This window comes from Calliphora vicina, chromosome 3, assembly GCF_958450345.1.
Source record: "Calliphora vicina chromosome 3, idCalVici1.1, whole genome shotgun sequence".
In the NCBI taxonomy this organism is placed as follows: Eukaryota; Metazoa; Arthropoda; class Insecta; order Diptera; family Calliphoridae; genus Calliphora; species Calliphora vicina.
The window spans coordinates 34,936,354-34,946,406 of record NC_088782.1 but is presented as its reverse complement, the minus strand read 5'-3'; the positions used below and the strand labels follow the sequence as shown (position 1 = coordinate 34,946,406).

Here is a 10,053-nt window from a genome sequence, read left to right as displayed (position 1 = left end):
GGGGAAAAAGAGGAAACTAATTTCCAACTAAAAAACGTCAAAACGGGGTCTTTCCACGTAACCCAACCAACCATTATTCAGTATAGTATATATTGACAGTTATATATCAAAACTTTAAAGGTGTGTAAACCATTTTTATATTTAGAAATTCATAAGCTTTTAACACTAAATATAATTTTAATTTCCAAGCTATAGTCAAGATTTTTACTTATCTTTACTTATTGACATCAATTTTGTTTTCACGAAATTCAAAAATAAAATTCGCGAATTTTATAACGTAAAAAACTAAATTTACTCCGTAAGCACACATTTTACCAACCCTGGCAGATACTGTCAGTTGCCAAAAAAGCTGACCGAACGAAAGATAATGCAGTGTGCTTTTTGGCGACTGCTGTCAAAATACAAGACAATTTGTTTTCTGTTGTAGTATTCATTTTCTTTTTTATTAAAACAAATCAAAGTTTTTTCCTTTTTTTTGTACATTAGTGATGGTGGTATGTTTAACAAAAAAAAAAATAATAAATCATGTATACATGGGACTCGCACAAGTTAATTAAATTCAATTAAATAAATCTCAATTTTATTTTGAAGACATACAAAATAAAAAAAGAACACAACGAATTTGTATATCGAGCAATTGCTGCAGCTGCTTTGGACGTGTTGCTGCTGTACGGTGCTCTTTGCGGAGCTCTGTTCTAGTGTTAAAGGAGTAAGACCGCAGCAGAGTAGCAGGTTGAGTGTATAGGTGTTAAAAGGAAACATTTGGCAAATTAAGATTTTATTGCCAATAAATTGACGGGGTACTGATATAAGTAGTACTATAATAAGCCTGCTTAGATGACTCGACTAATTGAGAGGGGTCAATTAACTATTCGGTAACCATCATCAGCCAAAAAAAGTAAGCAAAGAATTCTATATTCATAGGTAGTAGTAGTGCAGTAGTGTCATTTATAGATGATCAATGTTAAAAGTTTATTACGAACTAACGAATATTGCTGCTTGTGGTAAATTAACATTTAATTGACTCCTATGTCTGGAGCAGAGATTTATATACATTTGACTGCCACAATTCATATCAAAAGGGCGTAAATACGAAAAATCCCAGCTCATATTACAAAAATTCAATGTATCTCTCCTTATCCTGCATAACTGGAATTCTTGGATTATGGCGCAATTTAATTTGTAAGTTGAACATTTTACTTTTATACTACACTTGTTATAAATAAACAAATTGTCATACATCTTTGTGTGTTTGTATGTATGTACTTAGTTTACATGCTTATATGAATGTGTGCGTTATTTTGTTCAAGGGTCTTTTTGCTTTTATTAATTCCTGCAAAATAAATTAAATTTTTCGTGTCTTATGTCTGTTTATTTAATCTAAATGGAACATTTTAAATGGAAAAGGGTGGGGAAATAGAAAGTTTTCATTTATTTCATTATCATGTTTCAATGATGACCACTTTGGCTATTTGGTTTCGTTTTTATGTCTCTTGCACACAAAGGTATAAAATGTTAGTGTATTGTATTTTTTTTTGGCATTTTGTGGAATAAATAAATCACGTAATATTGAAAATTTCATAATTCTAATAACCAAATATTCTTATCATTAAAAACAAAGATAACTTTAGCATTTCTTTTAATAAGTATAGATGTATAGATGTTTTCGCAATGTGTTTATACCCTACACCACCATAGTATACGTATACGTTTGTGCTGTTGTTTGTAACGTCCAAAAATATTTGTCTAACACTCAACATAAAGTATGCCGATCGACTCAGAATCACTTTCTGAGTGTTAACCTTGTGCGCAATATTTAACATATTTAGATCAAATTTGGCACATGCATTTTTTATCGACCCATGGGTAAAGCCTATTGAAACTGTCTGAAATCGGTCCATTATTTTACCTAGCCCCCATACAAATGTCCTCCCGAAATAGCACTTTATCAGTCATAAATGTTTAATTTATATCGGCATCTACACAAATTTCGGTCCAAATATACATATATAGAAGTCATGTCAACTAATTTTATGACGATCGGTCCATAATTTGTCATAGCTCCCATATCCGAAAATCAGTCAAGAAAGTTAATTATTGAAATTTTAAAAGACAAATGTTTTTGATCATTTACTCAGTGTATGGTATTACATGGCCGCACATGACCGACCATGCTTTTTTAATTGTTTTGTTTTACTTTATTATATCATTGAACTATAGGAAATTTTACCACTTTGGCCAAAATTCAAAAATAAAATTTTTGCAAACTTCATGTTTTTTTTGCATTAATATAACAAATAAATCGATTGACATTTATCAATAACATTGCTTTACCGTTACTTTAACAGTTTCTATGTCAATTTCTAAATAAAAAGCGGTTTAGTTTATTAAATTATGTGTCAAGTTTTTTAAATATTTCGTTATAATCAATTGAGCTTGAGGTCAGCTTTATAAAATAATATTTGTTTTTATTTCCAATATTTCGGTAATATTTGTTTCAATCACCGCAAAAAAAAACTTATACTTGTATTAAGTTAAATGAAACTTAAACCATTTTTTGTCCGGTATTATTCTTGAACATTAGCTCGTCCATTAGCCACCTAAAAATCTTGACCTGGAAGTTGTGAAAACTTTGCCAGTACATAAGTTTCATCATCCATCACACAACAGGTGAATTTTTTTTAATAAAATTTGACCTCAATTTGTTTTGCCTCATTGCGAAATGGAACTTTATACGACTTCAACCCAGCATTAACTTTGTCTCTGCGTACAAAAGAATCAGAACATTTAACTTTACGAGCTGCTTTTCTGATAGAAGTGTTCGGTGCTCTTCGAAAGAGTTGTTCGACTTATTTTGTCTTACCAATATCTGTTACACTTTTTTTTTCTTTCTGATCCAGGTTTTCTTTCAATGCTCAAGTTTTCCTTTCTATGCTTCGTTTCTAAATAAGTATTTAGAATATTTTCATATTTTTTTTTTAACAGTTTTATAAAATAATATTTGTTTTTATTTGCAATATTTAGCTTCTCCTTTGTTTCACTCACTGTATATTGATTTAAATTAATATTATAATTCTATTCCTAGCCATTAGTGCAATTTATTTGAGGCCTTTCATAAGTTAGTAGTTGGGAAATTCGGAACGTTTACATATTAATGGAGACAGTATTCAATTCAAATTATATTATATTTGAAAATAAATTGTTTATGTCCTATTTTTAAATTTTAATTTAATTTTTTTTTTAATTTTTATTTCATTTATTTGTAATACAAAAAATTTTGTTTATTCAATTGCTATACTAATTTTTTTTCTACACAAAACAATTTTGCATACAAATTGTTTTTAATATTAGATATAACACAGCAAAAAGTAAATACAGCAACTCACCATCGTCTGCAGAGCCTATTGATATTAGTCGTATCGATAACGACCATGTACCTCTGTGTTCAGTTAATGATGTTCAATTGCGATTTCTGGTACCAGACGATTTAACAGAGGTACATATATATCTTATATTCATTTGAATGTGGAAATTTAATTACTCCAAATTGTTAATTATTCCCAACAGGTACGAACATTATGTCAAGATTGGTTTCCCATCGATTATCCTCTGTCCTGGTATGAGGATATAACTTCCAGTTCACGATTTTTTTCCTTAGCAGCTGTATATAATTTAGCTATTATTGGTTTAATTGTAGCAGAAATAAAACCCTATAGAAATCTAAACAAGGAGGTAGCAGTAAAAATAACCTATATACAAAATTATAGACAATTTTAAATTTGTTCATTCATTAATTTATTTTTTATTCATAGGATAAGGGTATTTTACCTGATAGTATGGGTAAAACAGCTGATATTGGCTATATACTTTCATTGGGAGTACATCGAAAACATCGTCGTAATGGTATAGGATCATTACTGTTAGATGCTCTTATAAATCATCTAACAACAGCCGAAAGACAGTCTGTTAAGGCAATATTTTTACATGTGTTAACCACAAATCAACCTGCCATATTATTCTATGAAAAACGAAGGTTTGTATATTATTTTGTTAATTTATAAGTTATTAACAAATTAAAGTTATATTAGTGTTAATTGATATTTTAATATTGTTAGAAATTGGTAACATCAGGTTTGTTATTCCATTTCGTAAGGAAATACTTTCGAATTACAATGCTTTTGTTATCATAACATGTTAATTTTCGAATTGAAAATGTTTTTACTCTGCATCATGAGTATGTAAGTTTGTCATTCCTCTAGTTATGTTAACTTAATTTTACAGAGACGTTTTTCAAAAACAATTGTGGATCAAAAATACAGTTTAAAGTAACTATTTAGTAACATTTAAGATTATTATTATTAATCCCTTTGTAATTTCCAAATTTTTCATTTGCGATAGCATTTCCATTTCCGTCGGTCTGTTGAAATCAACAAAGCCCAAATATATCGGGTATATTCCTGGTTATGTTGCTATTTCGAATCTAGAAAATCGACCCGTAAATATCTGAGAAACGACTACCTCGATTTTTTTTACCTATTTTCACAAACGAGTTTTTATTTTTTTTATCAAAAATCTTCTAAACCAATTTTTTTTGTTTTTTCAACAAAAAACAGCTGATATTTGTTATATTTCAAAACAATTTATCATTACGAAATTTTTTGTTTTTTTATCAAAAATCTTTGTATACAAAATTTTTTTGTTTTTTCTCTAAAAATTATTTTTCAACAAAAATTTAATTGAATTTTTATCTTAAAGTCTACTTTGGTGAAGAGTATACAAAATTTGATATCAGAAATTTCCAATCATATTTTACAAAATTCTAATATAATATCAGAATTTTCCAATTATATTTCAGAAGTTTTTAATAATATTTAAGATTTTTTTTTTCCAATTGTATTTCAGAATTTTCTAATTCCATATAAGTGTTTTTCATACAAAAATTTTAAAATTGTTTTTCTTTCGTGTTTCTGAATCAGGCACTTAGACATTTCTGAAATACAATTGGAAATGGTGTAGAACTTTATAAAACTAAACAATTTTTTATTACTAATAAAAGTTTAAATTTTGCTTTTACATATTTTTTAGTAGTGTTGTAGTTGTATTAAATTAACCCCATTTGAATTATTTACAGATTTAACCTGCACTCTTTTCTGCCTTATTACTATCATATAAGAGGTAAAGGTCAAAGAGATGGCTTCACATATGTAACCTATATAAATGGAGGCCATCAACCCTGGACACTATTATATCCTTTTCATAAAATTAAACTAATCAATAAATTTTTACATTTAATAGGGACAAGACAAATTTAGTGAACAAAGCGCAAATTTTGATTTTGTTAGCCTTTCAAATATTTCAATTAGCTTTTTATAACCTTGACTATGGTGATAAAGTTATACTGAGTCTTACGGTTTTATATTTCCTATAGGGTACCTCGGGTATATGAACAATTAAAGATGATACCAAATTTCTCCTTCAGTTTACCATATATTCGTTTTTAAAAATTAAAATGTAAGTAATTTTTACCTACCTTAGTGTGGTTAACTGCTAAAGAGTGAGTCCAAAAAAACTTATACGCACTATTTTTGCCAAAACTTATCCATGGTTGAACAAATTTTTCATTTTTTTTAATCAAAAAATATGTCAGATATTAGGTGTGTTCGCGTACTTTCCAGTAAAAAATATCCAGTAACTTTATTTTAGAGAGTAAAAACAAATTACTCTCAATTTGAAAAATTACAAAAAAAAAAGTACGCGAACAACAATTTGTAAAAATAATTTGTATTTGATTATCAGGGCAACCAAAAATATGCTCTAAAAAAAGTGTTTTATGCGCATAAAATATGCACTTATAAACGAATAATATGCTCTTAAAATATAAAAAATATGCACTTAAAAATAGTTGATTACTGTTTGATTTCAACGTTTTATTAAAAAATATGTAAGAAGTAAATAAAATTTCGATTGTACTGTCTTTTACACTACATGAAAATAGTTTGATTCAATTAATTTTATTATATTTAGCAATAAATTACTGTTTTCTTAAGTTTTAAATGTTCAAACTTAATCTTTGTTATTGATTTCCGTAGAGTTGATTTGTTTCATCTTTTTAAACTGCCTTATATTTCAAACTTTGTTTTTGTCCATGTGTCCCATGTTCCGGCTAAATTTCTCGAAATATTTCTATTCTACATAAAGCTTTAAATATCACTTTTATATCATTTGAATTATGTTTCAAAAACTCTATGGAGAACGTGTGTAAGTTGTTGGTAAAAATTGCAATTGATTTTTTTTTTAATTCGGCTTCCAAAAGAGTTATAAAAAAGACTTACAATAGTAGAATGAATTGTTCTAGTTAAAACTGCGACAATTAAATAAATCTTTTTGTTGGAATTTTATGATTGGGACTCAAAAAACCATGACATTTCCTATTTGTATTCCTTTCTCATCCATTGTTACGTCTATCGATATCCATATATATTTTTCTTTTTTTCTGATTTCTTAACATTTTTGTTACAATTTGTCTAAATTTATCAATGTGCTTTGAACGCAAGATTTTCGATGGATCTTAATATTCTAAAGTTTTGTTTAATTTTATATTAGTGGTAAAATGTAAATACCCAACCATATCTGTCTCAACCTTAAGTTTCCTTTTTTAAATGTATCCAAAATTTTGTTAAGAAGTTACCTATAATAACACAATTTCGAAATTTACATTTAATTTTTTACGTATTTTTACTATTTGTTCAATTTTAATAATTGTGTGAAACAAAGCTCATTTAAGTCAACGAAAATTCATTTAAGATAAGTCGATTATGGGTTTTATCATTATTATTATCATTGGACCTTAACAAAATAGTAAAATATAGAAATAAATAAATACAATACAAACAATAAAATTGTATTAAGAAAACAAACTAATGAAAAAAAAGAAAATATGCAACAAAAATATGCAGTTATGAGTTAAATATGCAAAAATATGCTATAAAACGCAAAATATGCTAAAATATGCAGTAAAGAGCAAAATATGCAAAAATATGCACTAACAAATCGATGCCAAAATTCTTAAAATTGTCTGAAACGGATAAATAACTAACTCATATGTTTATACGACGCACAGCAAAAAATATGATATTGCATATTTTTGGTTGCCCTGTTGATTATAAATCAATTCAAAACGTTTGTTTTGTGTTATTTTACATATTTTCTTTGCAAACTTGTAAATTGTTTTAATTTTCAACTTTTTAGTTTTGTTTATATTTGCAATCATATGTTTTAAACATATTTTTATGTTGATATTTTTTACTGGACAAAAAATGTCCAGAAAAAATATCATGTGTTCTATCTACGAACTGTCACTTTTAACACTCTCTTGCTCTCTCGTTACAAGTTTTTAAAAGTAAACGAACGGAATCCCGTAACTTCCAGTGATAATTTGTACAAATTATTACAAATTATCAAGTAAGCGAACACTACTATTATCTTTTCTAAATCATTCATTTACAACTGTTATTTCGGTCAAAATGGTGAACTCAAAATATCCAATATGGACTTTCAAAAAAAGGTCTAACAGATAAATAAGTCGAACAACTGTTTCGATGAACTCCGAATACTTCTATCAGAAGTGCAGAGCCAAAGCCAATGCTGGGTTGAAATCGTATAAAGTTCAGAAAGTTTCAGATCGCAATACGATAAAGAACTTCAAAGCAAAATAACAAACGAAAAAATCGAGGTCAAATTTTATCAAAACAATACACCTGTTGTGTGATGTATGATCAAACATATGTACTGGCAAACTTTTCACAACTTACGAGTCAAGATTTTTATGTGGCTGATGGACGAGGTAATGATCAAGAATAATAACGGACAAAAAAAAACAAACAAAATTCCCCAAGAAGATTCTTGTGTGTCATGCCATTTACAGTTGTGACAAAAGAAGCCAATCATTTGTAACATCAGGCACGATAAACACAGAAATATATATTACGGAGGGTATACAAAATCGAATTTTACCTTTCTTAAAACAGCACAGAGTGTCTTCATATTTCTGGCCCGATTTGGTATCGTGCCACTATGGAAAAAAGGCCCTTGAGTGGTATTCAACAATAAAGTTAATTTTGTACCACGTGAAGCAAATCCATCCAACTGTCCAGAACTTCGGCCTGTGGAAAGGTATTGGTCTCTTGTAAAAATAGAATTAAGGAACACAGGAAAGGTAAAATCTTTAATAGGATAAAGTGGATAAATTTATAAATACCGAGTAATATATTACTTGGTATGTATGCAAATTTTTTAATGTTTAATGACTTTGAATACAGGTACGAATTTTTGAGAATATTTATATTGAACGGTTTAAGTTTTATTTAACTTAATAAAAGTATACGTTATGAGCATTTAATGCAGTGATGCGAGATTGTATTCAAATTACGAAGATTTTCGGTAATTTGGTAAGATCCGTCTTACGACTTAGCTCACTTTCATTATAACACTTTCCCATAATCTATGCGATAAATATATATATTAAATAAGTTTTTATTTATTTAGAGGAGAAAAAAACCATGGTTTCCTTAATTTCTTAGCACAGATCATATTAAGCATTATGCATCCAAACTACGCAGGACTGGTGAAGTATTTAAATGGTTTTCGGCACGTATAAGACAAGTGATACGATGGATATGTCACAAAACTGTATCACGATTTAATTTCGCCCACTAAACTAATGAAAAAAACAAAGCATACATTAATTAAAACAAAAATTTAAGCAATAAATAATAAAACAAAATAACATAACATGTACGTTTAAATAACAACAAGACGTACAAATAATTATATCATCAATGTAAATTACAAATAAAAAAAAAAAAACGAAAGGAAGATACAAATTAACAAATATAATAAAATAGAAAATAAATTATTGCAAAAAAGTTATAAATTTAATTAACATAATTTTTAAATAATAACTGTATGTATATGTTAACAATGTACGTATTATTTGATTTAATCAGTTGAATGTACCTATATTAAAAAAAGAAAGAGAAGAAAAATAAGCTGAGGAGGACTTTTGATGAAACAACTAAACATAAGTTAGACTTTTTTTCTGAAGCCAAATTTATTAGAAATATATTGAATATTATTTTTTCAAAACTATTATTTAAGCACGTTCGCTTTTCTTATATTTATATTTAAAGTTGTTGCAGCAAAAGTCTCTAGAAGTATAACAACTACTTTTATCTAGTATAATTTTATATTTATAATGGAAAACATAAATGTATTTTTAAGTATGAAATATTAAAATTTACCACATACAAAATCAGACAAGAATACACACATTATTCAATTTATTTAAGTATAATATTTAGTTTTAATTTCCATGCTATGTGGGGTGCTGTTTTTAGTTAGATTTTAGTTAATGTTTTTAATTTAATTATGTAAATTAAATTGCCCACATGCATAAGTATAATACATTGTATTTTCATACTTGTTAATTCTATTACCTCTCTTAATATCAGTATATACAATACATATGCAACAAAAAAGTCTAGCTACCAAATAATTAATTAAATTTATTAGTTGATTTTGTATTTTATTATAAATGATTTTTATTTTAACTCAAACTAATCAGTATCATCAGTCTTTTTTTTATTTAATATTAATTTCTAATAATTTTATTATGTATTGTTTCAAGTTATATTGTTTATATTAAGTATTTAAATTTATGTCTAGGCATTTCGTTTTCCTTTTTAAGAATTTCATATAGCAAATTTAAAAATTCTTTTATTTTTTTTTTTTATAAATTATGATAAAATAAATAAATTATTGAAAACATTAAAAGAAATCATTCTGCGTTTTTTGTTATTAATTATTAAATATAATAAAAGTGAATAGAATTAATTAATTCAATGTGTAAGCTTAGTTCACTAAAATCTTAATTCAGAATCACAAATTTCATTCCACTACAAACATATCAAATTCTTTAGCTTCATTCAAAGGCTTTTATTTGAATAGAATTCATTCACTGTTGAATTAATTCATAATAAAATTCATTCAATATTT

The 10,053-nt window shown here is 27.0% G+C and overlaps 1 protein-coding gene across 2 annotated transcripts; it reads left to right on the top strand.

The window, feature by feature from the left end:
• The first annotated feature begins 397 nt into the window (after positions 1 to 397).
• Naa60 (N-alpha-acetyltransferase 60) lies at positions 398 to 9,835 on the top strand. 2 transcript variants are annotated; one of them, XM_065505365.1, is made up of 7 exons: positions 398 to 494; positions 592 to 1,182; positions 3,352 to 3,496; positions 3,568 to 3,732; positions 3,813 to 4,033; positions 5,132 to 5,246; positions 8,584 to 9,835. In XM_065505365.1, exons 2-7 carry the CDS (start codon positions 1,166 to 1,168, stop codon positions 8,713 to 8,715), a joined length of 795 nt encoding a protein of 264 aa, XP_065361437.1. In that variant the 5' UTR covers positions 398 to 494; positions 592 to 1,165; the 3' UTR covers positions 8,716 to 9,835. The 2 variants fall into 2 exon arrangements, with proteins under 2 accessions (XP_065361437.1, XP_065361436.1); XM_065505364.1 differs by having other exon boundaries at positions 471 to 1,182.
• Positions 9,836 to 10,053: the final 218 nt, after the last annotated feature.

Bases quoted from the DNA above. Each gene is read 5' to 3' on its own strand.
- Naa60 (XM_065505365.1), top strand. The intron at 3,497-3,567 runs GTACATATATAT...TATTCCCAACAG, and splicing joins TACCAGACGATTTAACAGAG to GTACGAACATTATGTCAAGA. The intron at 5,247-8,583 runs TATCCTTTTCAT...TTTCTTAGCACA, and splicing joins ATCAACCCTGGACACTATTA to GATCATATTAAGCATTATGC.